The sequence below is a fragment of the Triticum urartu genome, chromosome 6A (assembly GCF_056163025.1).
Source record: "Triticum urartu cultivar PI428250 chromosome 6A, HENAU_Tu73, whole genome shotgun sequence".
Lineage (NCBI taxonomy): Eukaryota > Viridiplantae > Streptophyta > Magnoliopsida > Poales > Poaceae > Triticum > Triticum urartu.
This window is the reverse complement of record NC_141878.1, coordinates 103,275,386-103,301,990: the sequence shown is the minus strand read 5'-3', so window position 1 is coordinate 103,301,990 and position 26,605 is coordinate 103,275,386. Positions and strand designations below refer to the sequence as shown.

Here is a 26,605-nt window from a genome sequence, read left to right as displayed (position 1 = left end):
CGCTCCACACGGATCAGGTCCTCCTCGTCGCGCCGTCTCAACGAGACCACGCCGCCCACCACCGCCATGACGCCTCAGCGATCACCCGTTCCACCCTCGCCCAAACGATGCCACCACGATCCTAGGTCAACCGCCGCGGCCGCAGCCAGCAGCGCAGAGATTCCATCGACCGCCGCCGCCGTCCCGTTACCAGACGAGATCATCTTCGACATCCTCACCAGAGTGCCGGTAAAGTCGGCATGCAGATTCCGATGTGTAATAATGAAAGTACCGGGCGGCTCAATGCCAGCCACGGTTCAGCCCCTCGTATATATATATATACATATCACAGGAGATTACAGAGTTTGTTTACAAATACATCGAGACTAATATGGAAACTATCGATTCGGTGGTAGCTGGACGTGCACGCCAAGGTGAGCTGTAGCCGTCGTAGGATAGGACTCTAACACGCCCCCGCAGTCTGAACCGGGAATGGTAGTGACCTGAAGACTGGAGCGAAATTTTTGGAAAAGAGCTGTTGGCAAACCTTTAGTGAATATGTTTGCAAATTGCAAGGTTGATGGAACATGTAAAACGCGAACAGCTCCAAGTGCTACTTTCTCCCGAACAAAATGAATGTCAAGCTCGATGTGTTTGGTCCGGCGGTGTTGAACCGGGTTAGCGGATAAGTAGACAGCACTGACGTTGTCACAATATACGATAGTAGCACTCGAGATTGGCCTGTGAAGCTCCTGTAATAATTGACGAACCCAGCAAGACTCTGCAACAGCCGCAGCAACAGCTCTGTATTCAGCCTCTGCGCTAGAACGAGAGACCGTTGTCTGTCGACGTGAGGACCAAGAGATGAGATTTTCTCCAAGATACATGCAAAATCCGGAAGTGGAGCGACGTGTGTCCGGGCATCCAGCCCAATCGGCATCTGAGTATGCGGTAAGTGAGTGTGAAGAAGTATTGTGTAACGTGAGACCATGGTCAAGAGTGCCATTCAGATAGCGAAGGATACGTTTGATGAGAGAGAAGTGAGGTTCACGAGGGTCATGCATATGGAGACAAACTTGTTGGACAGCATAAGCAATATCAGGTCGAGTTAGAGTGGCATATTGAAGTGCACCGGCTAGGCTACGATAGAGAGAGGGATCATGGACCGAAGAACCAAGAGAAGAAGGGAGTTTGGCTTTAGTGTCAATAGGAGTAGTTACTGGGTGACAGTCGCGCATGCCAGCACGAGATAAAATATCAAGAATATATTGCCGTTGAGAAAGATGCAGACCAGTAGAAGAACGGGTGACTGAAATACCAAGAAAGTGATGAAGTGGACCAAGATCCTTCATGGCGAACTCGCACGCCATGGAGCTAGTTAGTAGTAAGAAAAGATAAAGAGAAAGCTGTGAGAATGATATCATCGACATAGAGAAGAAGATATGCCATGGAAGTACCTTGCTGAAAAATAAATAGAGAAGCATCAGATTTAGATTCGACAAAACCTATGGAACGAGCAAAGGACGCAAAGCGTTGGAACCAGGCACGAGGTGCCTGTTTAAGACCATATAAAGATTTGAGGAGACGACAAACATGAGTGGGATGACGAGGATCAACAAAACCGGAGGGTTGTTGACTATAAACAACCTCATCAATATGACCATGAAGAAAGGCATTTTTGACGTCAAGTTGATGGATAGGCCAAGACTGTGTTATGGCTAGAGAAAGAACTATGCGAATGGTCGCTGGTTTGACGACAGGGCTAACCGTTTCATCAAAATCAACCCCCTGTTGTTGAGAGAAACCACGAACGACCCAACGAGCTTTGTGACGAGAGAGTGAGCCATCGGCATTGTATTTGTGACAGAAGATCCACTTCCCGCTCACAATATTTGCTCCAGGTGGTGGAGGGACCAAGGTCCAAGTGTTATTAAGTATAAGGGCATCAAACTCCTCTTGAATGGCTTGGCGCCAAATTGGATCGCGTAAGGCGATAAGATAGTTATGTGGAAGAGGCGAAGAGGCTATGGCCGAGAGGTTTAAGCGATCGATGGGTGGGGGAAGACGACCGGTAGTGGAACGTGTACGATGGGTAGGTGCTGGAGGAGGAGGTGGGGCGGGAGTAGGCGGAGAGGTCACAGGCGCGGGCGGACTGGGTGGTCCCGATGGAGATGATGGGGAACCCAGGTCATGTATGGGAGGTGTTGGGTTAGTGGGCGCATGCATAGTAGGTTGGGGTGAAGTGGGTGCATGCATAGTGGGTGCAGGTGTAGCGGGCACATGCATAGTTGGTTCGGGTGGAGTGGGCGCATGCATAGCGGGTTGATCTACGGGTGGATCAAAGATTTCGGTGCAACGTGGTGGAGAGGGTGCTGGGGCTGGTTCGTAGGGAAAGGTAGACTCGTCGAAAACTACATGACGAGAGATAATAATACGACGGGTGGTAAGATCAAAGCAACCATAACTTTTATGTCGTGAAGGGTAGCCAAGAAAGACACATCTAGTCGATCGTGGAGAGAGTTTGTTAGCGGAGGTGGATGTAGTGTTTGGATAGCATAAGCAACCGAAGACACGAAGGCTGGCGTATGGAGGTGGAGAGCCTAAAAGTAGGGTATATGACGTGAGGAATTTCTCTGAAGAAGTGGGGCGAATATTAATGAGAAAGGTGGCTGTGTGAAGTGCTTCAGCCCAAAAGGATGGTGGGAGAGACGCTTGAATGAGGAGAGTGCGAATGACATTGTTGGTGGTGCGAATTGCTCGTTCGGCCTTGCCGTTTTGTTGAGAGGTATATGGACATGAAAAATGAAAGAGAATACCATGGGAGGCACAGAAAGAATCAACCTTCGTGTTATCAAATTCCCGACCATTGTCACATTGAACAGACATAATGGGTAGATCAAATTGAGTGCGGGCATAGGCATGAAAAGTGAGAAACGTGACATAGACATCAGATTTTTTACGAAGAGGAAACGTCCAAAAATAATGAGTGTAATCATCCACTACGACAAGATAATATAAAAAACCAGATGTGCTGGGTACAGGAGAAGTCCAAAGATCACAATGTAGTAATTCAGAAGGTTTGACACTATACGATTTGGATGGATAGAAAGGTAATCTAACGTGTCGTCCAAGTTGACATGCATGACAAAGAGACGGGATAACTTAGGAGACAAAATATCCTGGTGGTGACGAAGACACTTCATGGTGTGACTGCCGGGATGACCCAAACGACGATGCCAGAGATCGGGGGAGACGGTGATGATGTGGGCTTCGGCGGGTGGAGGTGGACAGACGGAGTAGAGGGGTCTTGAGCTATTGCATCGAAGAATCTCGGTCCGAGTAGGAAGTGCCTTCACAAAAAAACCCCACGGATCAAATTCGATGGAAACATAATTGTCAGTTGTAAGTTTACGAACAGATAGAAGATTTTTGATAATGTGGGGAACAACAAGCAGGGACGGATTCAAGGGGGGGCGAGGGGGGGCTAGACCCCCCGCAACGATCGTGTCGCCCCCTTAATAGGGGTTGTTGTTTGCTAATTTTTCCTCTTAGACAACTGGCCATGGGCTGTTTCGCCCCCCCTGTCCATGTGTTATTCGTTAACGAGAAGCCATATAGGTACATGTACATTCTATTATTGGCCAAAGCCCAAAACAGCAAGTAGCATTGCAGCCCATCATAGAAGATAAATGGGCCAGTTAGTAGCAGGCTAGCAGCAGTCGTTCTCACAAAAATAAAAAGCGATCTATGTAGAGATAATGAGCCACGTACACACAGGTCGCTATAATCGCTAAGTTTCCAAACTACCTCCTGTACCTTGCCTTGCCTGATATCGGTCTTTTCGTGATTCCGTGGCATCGACGTCAAGAGAATCAGAGAAGGGAAGGGGACGGCCGCTGGTGAGCGCAGATCAGATGAGCGGCAACAAAACGAGGAAAACAGGTTCTAGTTTAATACGTACGAGCATTAGATCAGTTCTTGTTTTGTCCTTTTCAAACTGTAATCTTTCTCCCAGTTCCACTATTCGTTGATTGCTTCCATACAATTGCATGCTTTCTGATGTTCTGGCTTTGGAATTCGGTTGAACCTTTCTAAAATATATTAGGTTGAATTAGTGAGTCGATCCCATCAATTACAGGGAAATTAATGAGATTTCGTAATGTGTTATCTACCACATTGTATTAATGGTAATTATTAGTTTGTAAGATTATCTTCTGTTTCTAGAGTTGTGAATTTGTTTTTGTCATTAAGAAAATAATTTGTAATGTATTTATAGAAATTGTTTTTGTCATGTGAATGGAATTAATAAATAAAATCGGGCATGGTTGCACACGGTGTTTCCATTGACCAGACCCTAAAATTTTCTACCACAACATAGCAGTTGCCGATGAACTTAGTGCGAAATCTCGCCCCCCCCCCCCCCCCTATGCCGAAATCATGGCTCCGTCCCTGACAACAAGGACATGATTTAAGTAGAGAGGGTTAGACAGGGTGGGTAGAGTGTAAGAACCGATGTGAGATATAGGGAGAGATGCACCGTTACCAACAGTGACTGTGTGAGCATTAGAAGGGATGAAAGTAGAGAGTATACCAGGGTCAAATGCCATATGGGAGGATGCACCAGAGTCCATGTACCACTCCTGGTTGCCAGGGAGCTGCATATTGTTGAGCGCGGTGATGAGAGCTGGGTCGACATGCTGATGGAAGCTGTTGGAATTTGCTGCAGGGTTGATCATGTTGTAGCCAGGAGCCGCATGATCGTATGCAGTATAGGCTTGTGGAGAATGTGATGTAGGGCGAGGACTGAGCATCCCATGAGCAGGAGCAGGAGCACGCCAGGAGCAAGGCGGCCAAGCAGGCGGCGGCGCTTGTGGTTGATGATGCGGTGACGACGTTTGTTGTTGGAGATGAAGACGCGTCTGTTGCCCGGTCCACGGGTTGTACATCCAGGGAGAGTCACGCCGACCACGCCCACCACGGCCGCGTCCGCGGCCACTGTTGCTGCCCCCGCGACCACCAGAAGGTAGAGGTCCAGGGCTGCGGCGATCATGAGAGAAGTTGCGGCCATCGTTAAGTGGTGGAGCACGCTCGCCGCCTGCACCGGGAAGCACACTGTTGCTGCTGGCCCATAGAGCGGTGGAGGAGGAATTCTTGGCATCCGTCTTCTTCTGGGCTTCCTCGAGAACGAGCGCGGAGCGAGTCTGGAGAAAGGATGGAAAAGGCACTTGGAACGGCAAGAACGAACGTAGATGGGAGTACTGTTCGTTCAGCCCGCGAAGTAAGGTGAGCACGAGAGTCTCGTCGGTGACCGACTGACTGACATCGGTGAGGGCGTCAGAGAGGGACTTGAGCTTGGCACAATATTCGGAGATCGTCATGTCCCCTTGAGCAGTGTTGCGGAATTCGGCGTCGAGAGCCAGAGCACGACTCTTCTTATTGTCTCGGAACAGATTGGCGATGGCGTCCCAAACTTGCTTGGTGGTGGAGCCTGGTGCCATGATGATGCCGAAAAGCTCAAGAAAGATCGAGCCATATATTCATGAGAGGACGGTGAAGTCATCGCGGCCCCAATCGGAGGCGGGGGAGGTATCCGATGGGGTAGTCTCGGAGAGAACATGAGCCGAGAGGCCGTAGCGGCCGAGAGCGACGAGGAACAGCTCACGCCACTTGGCATAGTTGGAGTCCTGAAGATCAAGCGTGATGGGGACGAACTTCTTGATGGAGGCGGCGTACGTGGAGGCTGCAGGAGGGACGACGGCCTTCCCCCGTTCTTCGGCTTGGCGCTGAAGTTCTTCCTCGCGTGTCCGGAGGATGGATACCATGTAACAATGAAAGTATCGGGCGGCTCAATGCCAGCCACGGTTCAACCCCTCGTGTGTATATATATATATATATATATATATATATATATATATATATATATATATATATATATCATAGGAGATTACAGAGTTTGTTTACAAATACATCGAGACTAATATGGAAACTATCGATTTGATGGTAGCTGGACGTGCACGTCAAGGTGAGCTGTAGCCGTCGTAGGATAGGACTCTAACACGATGCGTCTCCAGCGAGTGGTGCGCGCTCATCTCCGGCCCGGACTTCGTCGCCGCGCACGAGTCCCGCGGTCACGCCGAGCCCCTCGTTTGGGTTTACTCCTTCCGAGGCAAGGGCACCGAACTGCGGCTGGTGGGCATGAACGGCAGTGTTGTGCGTGTGATCAGGGACGGAGGTGGAACAAGGAAGCTCAGCGGCGGCGACCTCATCTGCGTTGCTAATGATTTTTTCGGCACACGCGTGGTTGAGCCGGCCATGGGAGACGTGCTCGTGACCTGCCCGGGGCTCAACATGCTGCCTCAAACCGCTGGGCATGGGGAGGGACGTTCGGAGGATACCCAAGGCCGCCTTCGGCATGGGACGCGCCGTCCCGTCCGGTGACTACAAGCTAGTCCATCTCACAGACATAATAGACGACGTGAGATGCGAGGTCCTCGCCGTAAAAGGCGACATCGGGTGGAAGTGTGCGCCGTCGCCCCCGGCCCATGTCACGTGCTCCTCAACCTGTGTCATTGTTGTGAATGGCATCCTGCATGTCTTCGGGTCACGCGAGGGAGACAGCTGGGACATACATTGCTTCGACCTCGAGAGCGAGAGGTGGAAGACGGCGATCCAAGGCCCACGGATAGAAGGTGGCTACAACTTATGGACGGATATCCGTGTGATTGAGCTCAAGGGTACCCTTTGCGTGGTCCAGTCGTCGTCCAAGCCTCAGCTCACCGACGTATGGCTTCTCACCGATCCAAATAAGGGAATTTGGGACAAGGCGTATGCAATCCCTATGGATCCACATATCCAACTCCACACCCCTCTCGGGATGACACATGACGGTGAAGGGCTGCTCTTTCAGTGCCCTTTTTATCATAAACCAGCACAAGCCGTGCGAATCTACTATCCTTGCACCAACACATGGACGGATGTCACGGAGACATCAAGTACTTTCACTTGCAAAATTGGTCTTTGCAATTTTCGTTTAGGTAGTTTTATCTCGGCCAAGACCTAGATGCCGACATGTATGGTCAAATTATTTCTTCCCCTTTAAGGTTTTATTGAATAACCAACACACATTGGCCCGTGCACGTGCAACTTCTTAAAATGCCTTTATGTTATTGCATGAATATATTTCTAATCTTGCGTAACATTAAATATTATGTTTTTAGGGTGAATATTATGTTATTAGAAATAGTATAAACATAATTTTGTGTAAATTATACAAACTCATTTGTTTTGCATTTTTGGCACATTATGCACACATGTTTTGGTTGTTATAGTGAAAAAAACATCAAGTTGTTAATGTATTGATTAAAATGAATTTTAGAAATAAAACTTAAAAATAAATATCAGCATCCCCATTCTTCATCTATGGTCGCCTCCGAGCATGTAGGATGATAAACAAAAAAGGTGAATTTTATATGTGAATGCTATACTTGTCAAGAACTTCATCCTCTGATGTATCATCTTCTTTGGTCAGTCTAAAACAAAAGTAAAGGTACATGCATGGCAAGGGTCTATTTTAAGAGTTTTATACTATCTGAATGCATACAACAAGAGTTCGACTATATTATTTATCAAATCAATAAGTCAATATTACATTGCCAATGGTTTAGAAAGATTGTCAATATTTATCTGAAACATAGTAATGACCTTCATAACAAAGAACATTTTACATGACAATCACTTCAAGGCCAACCCTAGATACAAGACCAAATACTATCGCTTGTTACTTTTCTGCGCTAGTCAATCAATCTGAGTAGAATCATAGGTTTTGCACCCTAATAAATGGCGTAAGAGAATAATGTTAGGGGTTGGAAGAAGTAAAAACTGAAGATAATCTTGCATCACCGGCATAGTGGCCAGTGCAAGTGCACGTGCCACTTCTTAAAACGCCTTCTTTTTGTTGTAAAATAAATCTCTTATCTTGAATAACATTCAATAATCAATATTATGTTTTGGGGGCAAATATTATGTTATTAGAAATAATATAATTTTGTGTAAATTGTAGAAACTCCTTTTCTTTTGGGACTACTATTTATATTTTTTACCACACACTTTTCTTTTTCTTTTTTGGCACCTTATACATGTTTTGGTTCTCATGGTGGAAAACATTCATCTGTTAATGCATGGATTGAAATAAATTTTAAAAAATAAAACTAAAAAAACATATTATATTATCGATATTTTTGTCTAGGCTTCAAACTGGTGTTATGATGTGAGTGACAGGTATGCTCCATGCTAAAGCATAGGGACGCGATTGGAGCACATTTGTGCTTTTCGCATAAGCATAGGTGTACTTCACTGCTAAGCCTAGGCGTGGTCCCTCGCGGTTAAGCAAGAAAAAAAGATGAAACATATATGGGCTCCAAAGGTGGAGCATATGTGTACTTCGTCGTGGAGTACAGATGTGTTTCACCACAAAGAGTAGGTTTCCTCCGGCGGGTGGAGCAGGGCTATGCTCGGAAAAGGAAACAAAGGTGGAGCACATATATGCTCCAAAGGTGGTGCACATGTGTAACTCGTCGGAGAAAACATGAATTCTTAACTACAAAGCGTATGTGTACTACGCTTGGTGGGGCACGAACGTGTCCTAAAAAGGAAAAAAAAAGTGAAGCACAAATGTGCTCCCCGGTCGAGCACATATGTGCTTCAAAGCATGAGTGAGGTCAAGTGTGTGGAGTAGGGGTGTAGTTCACCATGGGCACAAATTATGTTCTTCACGGTGAAGAACTACCATGCTCCCTGGCGGAGCACACCTATGCTCCTTGTGATGGACCATCTTCAAATTGGAAAGGAAAATGAGAAAAAAAGGAAAAAAAATCAACGTGACCCTCTATCGGAGTAGGTGTTGTGCCATTATGTGGTGGGTGGAAGCAACACGGGGCGCACCAACGATCAACCTTGACGCGTGATGTTGTGCCATTATGTGGTGGGTGGAAGCAACGCGGGATGACCACGGAAGGTGGTACCCTAACTTCGTTGATAAGTATAATAACAACCGGAGTAGGGAGCAACTAGTTAACAAGCGCTCCTTCGAGAACCTCGCAACAATCAGCGTCACTTGGCGCTATATCTGGCCATGGGCCGGGCCGGGCCGGGCTTGGGTCAGACCTAAAAAAGCCCACGACAGAAAACTAAGGCCCAGGCCCTCCCAAGCCCTACCATCGGGCCTAGTTTTCAAACCCAAGCCCGGCCCATATGGTAAAAAGCCCTGAATAGCCCTTAGGGCTTAGGGTCATGGGCTGGGCCTCTTCCTTAAAATGCCAATATGCCAAGTCCAAGCCCGTCTAGGCCCTGCAGGTGGGCTCAAAACTTAGGCCCAAGCCTGGCCCACGGGCAAGCCCATCAGGCCTAGGCCCTGGATTTTACGGGCGGGCCTGGGTGGGCCGACAGGGCCGGGCCTAAGATGGCTAGGACTACTTGGCGCGCTCTCAGCCATTCGCGACGTGTCGCGCTCTGGACGCTCCCTTCGGATTTTGTTTTTTATTTTTTTGCACGTTTTTTTGGCTTTTTAAACGGTTTTTCTGGGGGTTTTCGACGTTTTGGTTTTCCCCCGGTCTTTCTTAACTTTTCGATCAAAAAAAATTTCAAAAAAAAATTGCGCAAAAAAACGCGTTTTCTTTTATTTTCCTTTCGCGAAAGTCACGGCTTTTCTTCCGCGAGAGACGCGGTTGTGCTTTAGCGAGAGTCACGGTCGTGCCTTTTTGAAACGAAAAAAAACGTGTTTTCTGTTTTTTTTTCTTTCGCGAGAGTCACGGTTTTGCTTCCGAGAGAGGCACGGTTGTGCTTTTGCGAGAGTCACGGCCGTGCCTCTCGGAAAAGGGAAAAACAAAACGCGTTTTCTATTTTTTTCTCTTTCGTGAGAGTCACGACTTTGCTTCCGCGAGAGGCACGGTTGTGTTTTCGCGAAAGTTACGGCCGTGCCTCTAGGAAAGGGAAAAACAAAATGTGTTATCTGTTTTTTTTTCTTTCGTGAGAGTCACGGTTTTGCTTCCGCGAGAGGCACGGTTGTACTTTCGCGAAAGTCACGGCCGTGCCTCTAGGAAAAGGAAAAAATACGCGTTTTTTTTGCGAGAGTCACGGTTTTGCTTTCGCGAGAGTCACGGCCGTGCCTCTCGGAAACGAAAAAAATGTGTTTTCTGTTTCTTTTTCCTTCCACGAAAGGCACGGTTGTGATTTCACGAGAGGCACGGGCGTGCTTCTTTTGGAAAGAGAAAAAAAACCGTGCTTCCGGTTTGATTTTTTCGCCCAGTTTTTTTCGTCTAGTTTTTTCGTGAAAAAAAAGTTTGTCAAAACCTATCAACATGGGATCTAGTTTTGAAGATCTCGACGCGAGGAATCCAGTGATGAAAACGGTTCGAGATTTGGACGCACAGTTTAAGAGATAATACGTTTTAAATAAACAATTTATGAAAAAAGGGAAAACTCTCAAGTTGCGACAAGTGGCGCGTTGCATGTACGCCACTTGTCGCGACTTGGGAAAGTGAAGTGTTCTTTGCAACGAGTATTTCTTAATTAGTGATTTTGACCGAAGTAGGTGTCATTTTTTTATAGAAACCAGATGCTGGCCCAATTGGAGCCCGGGCGTGAAACAGTTCGTGACGATCTGGAGAGAGCTCCTAATCATTGTGTTAAGCCCCTGTTGCTCCTGCAAGGCTGCAACGCACAAACGCGATGCATGCGCCACAACCTAATAAGCCTTTTGGCCACGCTTGCTCGTTCCTCGTCCCTGCTCGATCGCTATTTTGTTTTCCCAATTTTTTCATACTTGCTGGACTTTGTCCTGGGAAAAATTTTCTTGTTTTTCCTCAGTTTCAAAATATATCACAAATTAGAATAATTTGACTATTTTGAAAAAAATGAATTTTAAAAAAGTGCATGGATTGAGAAAATTTAACTGATCTAAAATAAAAGTTCATGGGTTTGAATAATGCCTGTGAATTTGGAAAAATCACATATTTCAAAATATTTACAAAAATTGGAAAACATTCATGAATTTGAGAAAAAAACATGATTTTGAAAAATGTTTACTAATTTGAAAAATATTCACGGATATGAGAAAACTTCACTTAATTGAAAAATGTTCAAGGATTTGAAAAAAAAACGTTCATGAATTCTGAAAGCAATAATCAATTTGGAAAATATTTGCGGATTTTAAAAAAGTTCATGGATTAAAAAAGTGTTCACGGTTTTAAAAAATAGTCAAGACATTGAAAAAGGTTCATGAATTTGAAAAGGGTTTATGAATTTAAAAAAAGATTCGTGAATTTAAAAAATGACACGAAATTTAAAACTATTCACAAATTTGAAAAAAAATATTCAGACATTTGAATATTGTTCGCGACTTTGGAAAAAATTCGTTGATTGTAAATGTTCACAAAAATTGAAAACAAGTTCATGAATTTGAGTCGACATTTACAAATTTGAGAAAAAGAAAGAAAAATAATGAAAAAGAAAAGGAAAAGTTTTAAAAACCGAATATTTGAGGTAAAAATTAACGAATTTGTGAAAAACCGTCCCTGGCTCTTAGAAGGTTTCCAATACCGATCCTAAAAAAAAGGTTTCCAAGACCAATGAGAAAAAAAAGTGTACGTGGGCTGGCTGCGTCAAAAGCCCAATAGGAAAACGCCGGTCGCGTGATTTTCCAGCTCCTCCTCCTCCTACACAAATACCCCTTCTCGGAGCCACAGATACTTTGGCGAGGTGTTGTGAAAAATAAAAGAACTTAGCGAGGCGCACCTGATCACACGAAGAACGCCGATGGCCGGCGAAGAAGGTTCCGAGCAGAAGGCAGCGACCGCCGAGGAGACTTCCCCCAGCCCCGCGCAGCAGACGTCGGCCACCGACGGGGTGCGCACGCCGGAGCGGTGCACCACCGAGCCTCAGGCGGAGGCTCAGATCGAGGAGCCGGTTTCCGAGCCTCAGGCCGAGGCCGATGATCAGGAAGGTTGCGATGACGAGGAAGCAGCAGATCTTGATTACCAAGACGACGCTGACTACGACGGCTACGACGACGACGAGGATGATTACGAGTATGGGTCTGGGTCTGACTACGACTCTGAATACGAGGACGAGGATGATTACGACTGGGAGTCTGAGTTCGCGAAGCACCGGCCGGCACTCAGGGCGGCGCTGCTAAGCTTCCCCGAGGCCGCCAGCTTGAGTCCTACGGAGCTGGACGCCGCGGTGGAGAGGGCGCTGGAGCAGTCCAAGCCCGAGTACAGGGACGTGGCCGCCCCAGGCAAGGTTCGTCTGCTGAAAAACGACATAAGGCTGATCTTGGCTGACAAGTGGGAGCCCCCCAACATCCACATCCTTCCGTCCACAATATCCCCCGCTGATATGATCAAGAGAAGCGAGGAGCTGGACAAGGAGCTGCCGCCGGGGAACGACAAGGAGGCCGATGACAGGTTTGGAGAGTTGCAGGCCAAGGTCCGCAAGGATCTGATCGAGAAGGGGTACGCCGAGGTTGACGAAGACTACTATGACAACAGTGGCAAATTTTGGGAGGAGCTGAGGGAAGAGTGGAACAAGATTGACTTCAGCCGCTTCCGCTTCGCCAGCAGCGAGGACGGGATCCTCCGTTATTCCGAAGAACTTGGGGATTTTATATGATGCTGAATCTAAAGTTTGTATGCAGCTAAGTTTTTAGTTGGTTGCTTAGTTCATCCATCCATGTTTATTTAGTAGGAGTATATTGGTACTGTGTATCTATGATACTGTCTGAGATCCATCTTATGCTGAACCTATTTCGTCTCTCGTGAATTCGGCGCCATGTAATCGGAAGTTTTGTTGTACCCAACTCCTCTCCTGTACCCCTGAAACCCTAGCGCCGGTCATGATTTCTGGTAGTAATTCTATGATTAGGTTTGAAATTTCAGATTATTTGAGGAGGACCCACTAGACAGGCTGATTTAATTTGTCACTTTCAGAAGTGTGGGGCTTTGATTTGGTTTTGATGTCGTCTAAATTGCACACCTAGACAGGCTGATTTCTCCGTACGATCAAAAGCGGAAGACTTTTGGCAAAATCAAGCACTTTCACTGAATAACTCTGAAGATAAAACCGGCTCATTGTTTTCAGTGAAGTTGTTGAGTGAAGTCCTTTCTCTTTCTGCCTAGTTTTTGTGCAATATCTGGATCAAGTATGAGCCTGCTGCCCTGTTCTTTTTAGACAAGTTATTATCAGAATCTCTGACTGTTATGTGCTTTTCAGCCTGGAGTGACTAATGTGTTACTGTCAATTTTGCTCTGCTTTGAAATATTTGCCAACTAATATGCATCTTGTATCTAGTGGCCTTCCTAGTAATGTCCCTCTTCCCTGAACTGAAGGATTTACTTTACCTCTTCTTAATAGTCAATTTTATGTTTTCAAATGCCTGAATTGAGTTATTGCTGATATTTATTGCAACCTGTAAAAGGAATTTCATTATTTTGATAGTGATAGATAGAACGTCTGCTATACAATCAATTCATGTCAGTTTCCTGCATAGATTTTCCTTTGTTTATGTCGATGTTCGTATTATGATGATGTTTGCATCGGTACTCATTCTTTTCCTGTTAGCAGAAGTGTATACTTGGCACCCCTGACAGTGACAACAAGAAGATTATCAACAAGCACACATGAGGCACTATCCTCACAAGACAAATGCTATGTGCAAGCCCACGGGAGAAGTTACCGCCGACTTGGTTAATATATCTATCGGTGGTCTGGATTAAAAATACAATTCAAACTTCCATATGCAGTTGAATTTTTCGCATGATTTATAGGAGTGCTATCTTTGATGATAACAGCTGGACAACTCACTAGCTGCTCCCGTGTGCTATGTTTGATGATTCCAAGAGCCTATAGAGGATGCAAAATAGGCCAAGGGTTTCGATAGCAGTCACATTTTGTTGAATTTGGACTTCGACCTGTTATCTATGGACCCTAATATAGTGATGGCGTTCTCTCCCAACAACACTCGCGTAAATGTTCGTGTTGCGCGTGACTAGCGAGCGAATGAATACCGTACGCGTTGGGTACCCCTCCTACTTGCTTTATTTATAAAGCGGGGCAAAAGCCTATTTCAAGGAGAGAGGTACCCCTCCTACCGACCTTCTCCTTACCCCTCCACTCTGACCTTGACCTTCTTCTCCCTCCTAGGCTGCTCCTCCACCTCCACCTTCTTCTCCTTCCTCTTCCTCGACATATATACAACCTAAACAAAGCAAACCCTTCACCCATCTTCTGGCTCTCCAGCAAAGAAAACCTTCTCCTCCTCGCGCAATCTGCTTCCACCCTTCGCATTGTCGAACCATGACGTGGAAAATTGCGAGGAAGAGAGGAATTGTCAGGCAGAAATACCCCTCCCTTCAGCACCCACCCCCCTGCCCCGTCACCCCCAACGATTGGAACATATCTAGAATTGGCATGATCTATTGAACAATTTTTAATAAAATTAGCTATACCTATATGTACCTGAATTTTTAAAATGTTGCTATTATTCCTGAGTTCTGCAAAATTGCCACGTGAACATTTGCCATGGTAATACACTTATTTTAAGAAATTTGCCATGCTGATTATAATGAAATTGCCATGATTTTAGGAAACAAAAAGTAGTAAAATTTGCCATGGAAAAATGCATAACAAAAATACAACACAAAAGAAGCCAATTGGAAAATTCTTAAGTTTGCCATGTGAACATTACAATTTTTTTGAATCCATCATTATGGGAATTAAAAAATTATAACTTTTCCATTTGACCAGTATAAATATTTTCTAAAATTGCCATGTTTTCGTAAAACAAAGTATTATAAATTTCCATGATCTTACTTGATTGTTTTACGGAAATTTGCCATGTTAATATGTCTTCATGATTTTTCCTATACATTACATATACAGTTGCCATGATTTGCAGAACAAAATTCTCTAAAGTTGCGTTTTCCCATCATTGTTAAGAGTTTATATACAAACAAAATAATTAGCATGATTTAGACAAATTTTCAAGAAATAGGTTATTTTTTGAGGAAATAAAAATCTTAAATTTGCTACAAGACCATTTCATATTTCCACATAAGTTGTCCATGTTTTGTGGAAAAAAAAACCTAAACTTGCCATGTGAACATTACAAAAATTTATAAATTCCCCATGATTTAGAAAAAAAACTATCTGAATTTCCCATGTGACAAGTAATTTTTTTTAAATAATCCATGATTTAGGACACGAAAATCCTAAATTCACAATGTGACCATTACAATTTTTCTAAAAGTCAATGACTTGGTTGCGATTTGTTGATGTGTGTGTAAGTGCATCTAGTGCCACCCCTAGTTGGTTTTGGAGTATTGACGACAAACCTAGTTGAGGGACTAATGTGTTTGTGAGAATCGCAGGAAAACACAGGTAGAAGTCCCTCATTGATTCGGTTTCACTACCAGAGATGACCCCTAAAAATGTACGAAGACATTGAAGACAATGGTGGTTTATGAAGATATTCATATTGAAGACAATGACATGAGAAGACTCCCTATGAAGCTTTTGGAACTCGAAGACCTAGATCCTTCGTAGTTTTATTTCATTCATGTTGTGTCATAGGAACCACCGTACTATTAAGTGGGGTCGAAGAGAACCAGTCAGAATGACTGAAGTGATGCCTAATTCAAATTCTATGTCTTCGAGCGAAGTCTATGAGAGAAAATCTTGTCCAGAGTCAGACAAGTCAGCTTTACTTGTAGCCCAAGTAAAGTTGCCGTGTGAGTTCAAAATTCGACCGTTGGTACACGTGTCAGTTCCTTAGTGACCCAGGGTCATTTCGGACAGATCAGGTCGGGTTGCCAAGTGACTATAAATAGTCCACCCCCCACAACCTTAAATGGTCGGCTGCTCAGATTTCAGTGCACGGCTTTTGTCGTTTGAGAGCAACCCACCTCGAAGCCTTTGAAAGAAAAATTCCCAGTGAGGAGAAAAGCCCTAACCACCCAGAGCCAGAGTAAATTGGGCATCACTTAAGTCTTCGTGTATGTGTGATCTGAAGACTTATTACACTTGAGGACTGTGCATCCTCCAGACGGTTAGGCGTCGCGTTCTGAGCATCCAAGAGAAATTGTGGATTGCCAGTGAACGAGGTCTGTGAAGGTTTGGGAGTCTACCTTGAAGACTTACCAGAGTGATTGGGCGAGGTCTGTGTGACCTTAGCTCAAGGAGAAAACGGTGAGGACTGGGTGTCTTGGACTGAGTGTCCTTGACTGGGTGTCCGGACTGTGTGTCCTTTGGTTTAAATACCTAGCCGCTCCAACCAGACGTACGGTTGTCACAGCAACTGGAACTGGTCCAACAAATCATTGTCTTCAACGTGTCACTGGTTTCATCTTCACTTCCCTTACTTACAGTTATTCATTGTGAAGCCATTGCATGCTTGCTTTATCTTTTGTCTTCACAACATGAATGTATGATCTGTTCGGCTTCATAACTTCTTCCTACCTGATCCTTATTACACTGAAGCTGTTTGTCATTGCGTTTTCACTCTATTGAATACATGACCATGGCTGGTCTAGTGTAATCTAACTTCCGCTGCATAGTAATAGGCATAATCTTCACTGTTTGTCTTCATAACTCTCACGTTTTGAAGACTTTCATAAAAATCGCTTATTCACCCCCCCTCTAGTCGATATAACGCACTTTCAATTGGTATCAGAGCAAGGTGCTCCCTTGTTCTGTGTGATTCGGTTTAACCACCTGGAGTTTTAGCTATGTCGACTGCAGGGATAATCAAAGTCTCCGCTGCTTGTCCCGTCTTCGATGGAACTGAATATCCCTACTAGAAGAATAAGATGCGCATGCATCTTGAAGCCATTGACGTCGACCTATGGTATGTCGTCGAAAACGGCGTTCCCAAGGCTGGAGAAGGTGTCACTGCTGCTGATGTCAAGAAGTTCGTTCAACTGGACTCTACTGCCAAGAATATCATCTGTGGTCATCTGACCAAAGGACAGTATGGCCGTGTGAGTGCCTTGAAGACATCCAAACTGGTCTGGGATTGGCTCTCCAAAGTTAATGAAGGCATATCAACCCAGAGAGATCAAAGAATCAGTGTCCTTCACAATCTCTTCAACCGCTTCAAACGAAATGACAATGAGAATGTCTAGCACACCTTTGATCGGCTCACTGACATCACAAATGAGCTTCAAGCCCTCGGCGCTACTGAGATCACCAAACATGAAATCGTCAAGACGCTGCTGAGATCACTTGATAGTTCGTTTGACATTCTGGCCCTGATGATTCAAGAACGTCCTGATTTCAAGACACTCGATCCGTCTGACATACTTGAGAGGCTCAACACACATGAGTTTCAGCTTTCTGAGAAAAGAGATATCTACGGTCCAAACTATGGGCGAACTCGTGCCTTGAAGGCAAAAGCTGTCTCCTCATCTGAAGAAGAATCTGACTGCAGTTCTGATGATCCTGAAGACATTGGAAGAGAACTTGCAATGCTAGTGAAGAAGTTCCAAAAATTCACTAAGAAGAAAGGCTTCAGGAAATCTTCACGATCAAGCTCAAGGAATGATGAAGCTTCTGCTCATGACTACAAGAAGAAAACATGTCACAAGTGCAAGAAAACTGGACACTTCATCTCTGAGTGTCCACAGTGGGACAATGAGAACAGAAGGAAGAAGAAGAGCAAGGAATATGAGTCTGACGACAAGAAGAAGAAGAAATACTCAAAGTCTTCTTCCAAAACTTCATCAAGGTCTTCATCACACAAGAAGAGCTCATCTGGCAAGGCACGTGCGTTTGTTGGAAAGGAGATGGATTCAGAGGAGGAGTCCGCCTCTGAGGAGGCAGAGGTGGAGTCTGAGGAGGAGTCTGATTCTGGCATTGCGAGTCTGGCTACAGCATACGTCGCCAAGTCTATCTTCAATACTGAAGACAATGACTGCATCACCGACACCGACGCAAATGACAAGAACGACTCCACTCCTACCTACTGCTTCATGGCACGCGGTGCCAAGGTAATCACACGCACAACTCGCTATGAAACATCTAGTGACGATGACTCTGAATGTGATTCAAAACCTAGCTACAAAACACTTGCTAAAATTGCAACTGAACAACAGAAAGCTATGGAACATATTCAAAAATTGTTAGACAGAAGCGATGATCTGTTGGGTGCTGAAATGACTCGATCTGAATCCTTAATTGAAGACATAAAAAACCTTCACGTTAAGTATCAGGAACTTGAAGATCGTCATGATACTCTCTCAACAACTCATGAAAAGCTTTCCTATGATTATCTTCAAAGGAAGCAAGAACTTGAGAAATTGAGGGTGGCTCATGAAGATCTTCAAAAGGAAAACGAGTCACTTCGCGCTGAACAGATCAGTCCCGCTCAGGAAGGATTTGAACCACCATGTCTTAAATGCATTGAGCATGATAATGCTGCTTCTGTTGCTGAATGTTCCACTGCTACTACTGTTTCAATATCTTCAACTGTTGATGTGGTAACTAACCCCTCTGCTGAGAATACCACTGCTATTGCTGATGAGAATGCTAGGTTGAAGACATTGCTTGAAACAGGGATGTACAAAAGTCTGAAAGGGCATCAGACATTATGTGATGTCCTTAAGAAGCAGATTCTGAACCGAAACCCTAGGAAAGAGGGTGTTGGGTTCGTGAGGAAAATTAATGCAGATGGGTCTTACTGGAAACCTGAGCAGTACCCCAAAACTACGTGGGTTGCTGCAAAGGAACTTTCAGCAGATCCATCCAATTTATCTGGCTTCACTTGTGCTAACCCAATTATCATTGATGAATCCTTTGATGCAAACTATAAGCTGTTTAAGAATCAGAATGGTGAAGTGTTTGCCAGGTACATTGGTACTAACTGCAGGAATGGACCGCCTATGAAGAAGATCTGGGTTCCGAAAACATGTCTGGAAAATCTTCCTGTGAATGTCTTCATGACACCTCACTTGAAGAAGACAAACCTCAGACCAAAGGCTTCATATGGTCCAAATGCTTCATACAAACAGGGAACTCACCTGAGTCGCACTAACGCAAATGTTTTGCAGGGGAACCATACTCAGGCATATGAATATGAGAGTGGTTCATCGAACCGTCATGTTCATATGACCAAAAATTATTCTGCTTATTCCTATGAGTATTATTGTCCCCCTGCTAGACTGTTTGCTAAGGCTTCAAAGCCAAAATTCTCAGATGCTGCTCTTAGACTCATAGCTTCTAAGCCACCCTTGAAGATGTGGGTGGTTAAGAAATCTTAACCTTTTTTTTGTAGGGAAAGGTCTCCAGCACAAAAACAAAATCTTCTGATGCTATTGCTGGGGACCATAAAAATCTTGTGGGGCGCAAGATAAACTGCCCAAATGGCATCATTATGTACTTCGTTCCTGAATCGCATGCTACTCTCCCCATTAGTCCTAATCTGGATCTAAGTTTTCATAACCCACTGGTTCGCCAAATGTTTATGCTTCACAACACTCTTCGTGAAGCCTATCCCCCTAACTGCACTGTAGGGTACGATACCAGCGACTTCAAAGTCTTCAGAATGGATTATTGACAGTGGGTGTACAAATCACATGACTGGCAGAAGAAGCCTTCTTATGGACTCAACTTTACGTCCATCCGACAAGAGCCACATTACATTCGCTGACACTGGTAAAAGTAAGGTATTGGGTCTAGGTAGAGTTGCAATCTCAAAGGATCAACACATGGATAAAGTCATGCTTGTTGAATCCCTTGGCTTCAACTTAATGTCTGTCTCAATGCTTTGCGATTTGAATATGATTGTAATGTTTGGCAAATATCGCTGCCTGGTGCTAATGGAATCTGACAAATCTCTAGTGTTTGAAGGGTATAGGAAAGGTGATTTGTATGTGGTAGATTTCTCAGCAGGACCACAACTTGCAGTATGTCTTCTTGCAAAAGCTTCAGAATGCTGGCTTTGGCATCGAAGGCTTGGGCATGCTGGCATGAGGAACCTCCACACCCTTGCGAAGAAAAAGCACGGCATAGGCATCGAAGGCGTCAAGTTCAAGAAAGATCACTTATGCGGTGCCTGTGAAGCAGGGAAGATGACAAGGGCAAAACATCCTTCGAAGACAATCATGACCACTACTCAACCCTTCGAACTGCTTCACATGGATCTTTTCGGTCCCACTCACTACTCAACTTTTACTACTTCTGCATGCCTCTATGGCTTCGTAATTGTTGATGATTATTCTAGATATACTTGGGTGCACATAATCCTTTACAAGACTGAAGTGCAGGATGTCTTCAGACGCTTCGCAAATCGAGCTATGAACAATTTTGGCGCCAAGATAAAGCACATTTGAAGTGACAATGGCACTGAATTCAAAAACACTGGTCTTGATACATATCTGGACACCTTGGGCATCACACAAGAATTCTCAGCTCCATACACGCCACAGCAGAATGGCGTCGTCGAACGCAAGAACAGAACACTCATTGAGATGGCCAGAACAATGCTAGATGAATACAAGACTCCAAGAAAATTCTGGACTGAAGCCATTGATACTGCATGCCATACAATCAATCGTGTTTATCTTCACAAGCTCTTGAACAAGACATCCTATGAACTCCTAACTGGCAAGAAGCCAAATGTCAGTTATTTCAGAGTATTTGGCGCAAAATGCTGGATCAAGGACCCACACCACACTTCAAAGTTTGCACCAAAAGCACATGAAGGCTTCATGCTTGGATATGGAAAGGATTCGCACTCCTACAGAGTCTTCAATCTCTTCCACTACAAAGTGGTTGAAACAGTGGATGTTTGATTTGATGAAACCAATGGATCACAAAGAGAGCAATTGCCAAATGTGCTAGATGAAGTTCCAGCAAATGAATCAATCAAACTTATGGGAACTGGAGAAATTGTACCTTCTGAAGCTCAACCTGAAGAAGAACTTATCATCTCAGCACCTGATCCACATGAAGACAATGCTCAGCCTGAAGACATACCTTCAAATGACCACATGGATCAGCAAGAGCAAAGTCTTCGCCCCACACACCCTCGTGCTGCAAATGAAGTACAAATTGACAAAATACTGGACAGCATCAATGCACCTGGTCCACTCACTCGTTCAAGGGCAACTAAGCTAACAAACTTCTGTGGGCATTTCGCTTTTGTCTCAATATCAGAACCCAAGAAAGTTGAAGAAGCCTTCATGGAACCTGAATGGATTCAAGCTATGCAAGAAGAGCTTCAACAGTTTGAGCTGAATAATGTATGGGAGCTGGTTAAGCGTCCTAATCCACAGAAGCACAACATAATAGGCACCAAATGGATATACCTCAACAAGCAAGATGAGCATGGTCAAGTTGTCAGAAACAAAGCTCGTCTAGTTGCTCAAGGATATACTCAAGTGGAGGACATTGACTTCGATGAAACATTTGCTCCTGTGGCTAGGCTTGAAGCCATACGCATACTGCTGGCCTATGCAAATCATCATAACATACTTCTATATCAAATGGATGTGAAAAGTGCCTTTCTCAATGGAAAGATTGAAGAAGAAGTGTATGTTGCACAACCACCTGGCTTTGAAAATCCAAAACATCCTGATATGGTATACAAGCTCAACAAGGCACTGTATGGCCTCAAACAAGCCCCTAGGGCCTGGTATGATACACTCAAGTACTTTCTAAAAAGCAAAGGCTTCATACTTGGTTCCCTGGATCCCACTCTTTTCACGAAGACATATGATGGTGAACTGTTTGTGTGCCAAATATATGTGGATGACATTATCTTCGGCTGCACCAATCAGAATTATAGTGAAGAGTTTGGATACATGATGCAAGAGCAATATCAGATGTCCATGATGGGGGAGCTGAAGTTCTTTCTCGGTCTTCAAATACGGCAACAACGCAACGGCATCTTCATATCTCAAGAGAAATATCTTAAAGAGTGCCTGAAGAAGTTCGGTATGCAAGACTGCAAAGGCTTCACAACACCAATGCCAGCCAAGCATCATCTGGGTCCCGACGACAATGGTAAAGAGTTCGATCAAAAGGTATACCGCTCCATGATTGGGTCTTTGCTTTATTTATGTGCATCTAGGCCAGATATCATGCTTAGTGTTTGCATGTGTGCTCGATTTCAAGCGACACCAAAGGAGTCGCATCACTTAGCTGTGAAGCGAATTCTTCGATATTTGGCTCACACCCCAACTCTAGGATTATGGTATCCAAAGGGCTCAGAGTTTGATCTGGTTGGATTTTTGGATGCTGATTATGCTGGTGACAAAGTTGATCGCAAATCTACATCAGGCACGTGTCATTTTCTGGGACGATCACTTGTATGTTGGTCTTCAAAGAAGCAGAACTGTGTATCTCTCTCCACTGCTGAATCTGAATACATTGCTGCTGGATCTTGCTGCGCTCAGCTTCTGTGGATGAAGCAAACACTCAAGGATTATGGCATTCATCTGAAGCAAGTGCCACTTTACTGTGACAATGAAAGCGCCATCAAGATTGCCAACAACCCAGTTCAGCACTCGAAGACAAAGCACATTGAAATTCGTCATCACTTTCTCAGAGATCATGTTGTGAAGGAAGACATTGATATCATACACGTCAACACTGAAGAGCAATTGGCAGATATCTTCACAAAGCCCTTGGATGAGAAGAGATTTTGCAAGTTACGGTGTGAGCTAAATATCTTGGAATCCTCAAATGTCCTGTGATCAGGCACACATCCTAACACTTATGCATATTGATGACTTAGATGTGCAACACACGAAGTAGCGTATATCTTCAATCAATGAAGACATACATTCTAAGTGTGAATACATTAATGTGGAATTTGACTTCAGAGCGCCACGATAATTGTGCGCCGTGTCTGGGTCTAATACTTCCTATACGGTGGGTAACGCCACCACCAAACGTTCCATTTTGAAGTGTTTCTCTCATGGCGTCACCTCTCAATGTCTTCACAATTGGTTTGGCTTCATTCTCTGTATGTCTTCATGCTTCACTGCGTCGACTATATGGATATATATGTACTGATGTTCTGTCCTCTACAGCATTCACTTATAGCTATGTCTTCTTGGTTGAATCTTTTGAACTAAGTGAATGTGATCGGACCCTAACCTCTCTATGCTTTCTATCTCAAACTCTATCTCTCCAAGTCATATGCATTCTGTTGAAACTGTCGAATGTCTTCACTGTGTCCTTGTCAGCCGAAGACATTGAGACAACCATAAAAGTAAGTTTTAATGCTCATTCCTCCACATAAGATCCGGAGAAGCAGGAACGACCGCCCGATAATTTAGGCGTGCGTGGGACGTGGAACAAATCCCAATCGTCCTCTAACTGGCCACGCATGCCTCAAATGCGAACCGCCAGGGGTACCTGCGTAATAGCGCAGTGCCGCCTCTATCCCTATAAATATACGATTCACTGCGGTCATTATCTCCTTCTTCCACCCTCGCACGAACCCTAGCGCCACCGCTAGCACTCGACGACGCCGGCGACGAAGCGCTTCACTGCCGCAACCTCTCCGACGCCGTTTTCACGCCGACAGCGGACATCACTTTCTCCGCCGTCACCGTAGGTGTCTTCCGTCGCCAAGTTAGGGCACGGAGGATCGAACTGCTCGGCCTCAACTCTCACTTCGTCTAGCAGTTCCAAGTGTGGTAAATAAAACCTCTTTTTACAGCTTCTTTTGATCCTACAGTTCAGTCACTTTCTGCCATAAGAAGTTTCTCTTCACACCAGTTAAATCTCTCGCTGCATCTCATAACATGCCTAGTATATTCACTTGTGCTTCATAAAGTAGTTAGATTCCTCACTTGTACTGATCTATGGGTTTGTACAAATCTGGAACCAACTTCTTATCTACAAGTGAATGTCTTCGCATAATGAGGTCAATGTCTTCTAAACCGATTTATCTTCAAAATCTTCTGAGAATGCATATGACCTCCTCCCCTTCCCTCGCACCTTAATGCTGTCACAGGTACATGTCCATGGGAGAATCCTTTGGTTCTCATAGTCTGCATTCATTTGTAGAGTACTTGCAGCATCACATCAACTCGCCTGAAGCCAGTTCTTGCAAAAGGAAGCCCTTGAAGCCTTTGAACATCTTGAAGCCTTCCAAGTTATTCATGGCTTCAGAAACAGCAGTAAGGAAGGGAGGCAGACAGCGACGTGGTGAAACGTCCAAAGATCTGCCTGATGAACTGGCAGAGATGTACAAAACTGATCCTGAAGAAAGCTATGGTCAGCGCAAGACACGAATCCAATGGATTCGAAGATATTGGGCAGAGCAATGGTTCCACTACCGCTTCGTCACTCAGGAATATGCGGAGAAGTGCACCATCAAGAGACCGTGGGGAGATGTATTATACAAAAATCTCATACCCAAGTCCAGAGACGAAGCCATTGCTCAAGGCTTCTATCCATGCATGGTGAGAGGACCACAGCCAGCTGAGGCACATCCGTCATCACTTCTCTGGTGTCGCGATGATAATCTCTTCAAGCGCAACTTTCAGTTTGCACAACAGTCAGCAAAGATAAACAAGAAGAAATTTGGGCTTGACTTCAACCCTGGTCCCTCCTCACCAAGGGCAGATGGCACACGCAACGCCGATCCCAATATCATCGGGCCGTATGCCAATCTTGAAGGCCTCATCACTCGCATCCTAGTCCAAGGGACTGCTGTGAATGACCCTCCAGCAGATACTGAGTCAGATGACTCCCCTGCTGCTCCGAAGCCAAAGCAGAAGAAGCCAAAAGCTCCAAAAGCTTCAAAGCCAGCCATTTCTCCCAAGATCGCAAGAGTGAAGCCTTTAGCAACTGCACCTCCTGAAGCCAGTGTGCAGTCAGAAGGCTTATCACGAGTATCCAAGCCCCAAGAAGCCAAGAAGCCTCAGCCACACACAGGCAAAGAGCTCACAGCTGCCGACATTCTGCGCTGCGAAGCCATTGATCTCTCAAGCGACGAAGATCTTGGAGATGATGCTCTTGAGCAGCTCATCAAGAGCAAGGAGGAGGCTGAAATCTTCAACAATCTGCCTCTGTTTGATGTCGCCATCATCCACAACTTCATCGATGAATGGTTTGACACACCAGACATAAGCTTCAATGATCTGCAGCTACCCATAGGCCTCAGCGTTGCCTTTCAAGGTGCAATTGCTTCAGAACTTGCAATAGCCCAGCGCATTGTAGAACTGAAGCAGAAAATTGATTATGAAAAAGCTCAGTTCAAGAAGCACGTGTCCAAGCTCAGTGTGCAAGAAGTGAAAAACTTCAAAACCATGTTGCATGAGCTAAAAGAGAGCTTCCTGAAGACGCGTGTTGAAGCTCAAGGCTCGCGAGAACGCATGAAGACTTTGGCTGATCACTGCGTGCAGGCCTACAATGAGGCAGAAAAGCGCAAGGCACTTGGACGTCCCGGCATTGACCCCAGGATGGCCGCGAAAAAGAAAAAGAAGGTGGCTGTGACCGAACCTGAAGCGCCAAGGTCAGAACCTGATGCTCCGATTGTCTTCCCCGCTGCAACGACTGGCTCGAAGCCAAAGAGTCAATCAACCGCCTCACAGCACAAGAAGACACGGACTGCAGAGGCTAAAGCTAAGAAGAGAAAACATTCTGAAGCCTCTCCTTCTGAACCCATTATCAAGAAGCGCAAGACCAAGAAATCTCGGGCTGCTCCCACAGAGCCCCTGATAGTTGAACCCCTCTGCGTCCGCTATCCTGACGCAGATCGTCAGTTGACAGTGCATGAGCCTGCTTACATAGAGGCTCCGCACGCTGAAGACATTCCAGCAGCCAACCCCAATGCTGCTGAAGACATTGGTCCCCAAGACAATGTGCAAGGTGATGCAGCCCTTCCTCAGCTTGAGACAAGCGAACAGATCAGTATTGGTCGTCCATTGACGCCAATCACACAAGATGCGTCGTGCGCAGATCGCCCACAGGAGGAAGATGAGCCCCAACCCACTGCAACTCCACCGGCGCCTACACTCCATAGGCTTCGCAGAGGGCCAAGGGCTCAGGCTGCTGAAGACATTCCGGCTGCATCAGCCGAAGAGCAAGCAGAAATACCACAAGCTCCAACTCCCTCGCACCAACAAGAAGAAGTTCTCAAGGAGAACGTGCCTGAAGCTGAAAATGTTGAGGCTGCCACAAACAACGCCGAAGCAAATGTGGAGCCCTCCCCAACAACAGCTTCAGAAGACACCGAAGCTACTGCTCCTGAACATTCTATGCCTGAGTCTGCTGCCGGACCACAATTCAACTATCATATTGCGCACAGGCCCCAGGTCCAGAAGCCGATCCCACGACTACCAAGGTTCCCAGGTCCTGCATCAGCTCCTGGTTCCTTCAACATCAACGGCTTCAGGGCAGATAACACGTTTTTCGACCGCTCCAAGAACCCTTATTCAAGGGAACGGATTGTATCAGATAGGTTCTGGAGCCATCAACAGCGCATCTATTATTCATGCATCCTCTACAACCAAGGCCGCATCTTTCCTCACAAGCGCCTTGAGGTTGAAGCTGTTGCAGGTCTGCCTGGTCTGGAAGAAGCACTGGATTGCTTCAAGCAAGTGGGTTTGCTGCCATT

General features: G+C 45.3%; 1 protein-coding gene across 1 annotated transcript; it reads left to right on the top strand.

Moving 5' to 3' along the window:
- The first annotated feature begins 11,790 nt into the window (after window positions 1–11,790).
- Window positions 11,791–12,668, top strand: LOC147964251 (uncharacterized). The gene has a single exon (XM_087529894.1). The coding sequence runs from the start codon at window positions 11,791–11,793 to the stop codon at window positions 12,643–12,645; it is 855 nt and encodes a 284-aa protein (XP_087386020.1). The 3' UTR covers window positions 12,646–12,668.
- The last annotated feature ends 13,937 nt before the right edge of the window (window positions 12,669–26,605 follow it).

What these genes read in the sequence shown, in the direction of transcription:
- LOC147964251 (XM_087529894.1), top strand. Translation starts at nt 11,791, where the DNA reads ATGGCCGGCGAAGAAGGTTCCGAGCAGAAGGCAGCGACCGCCGAGGAG.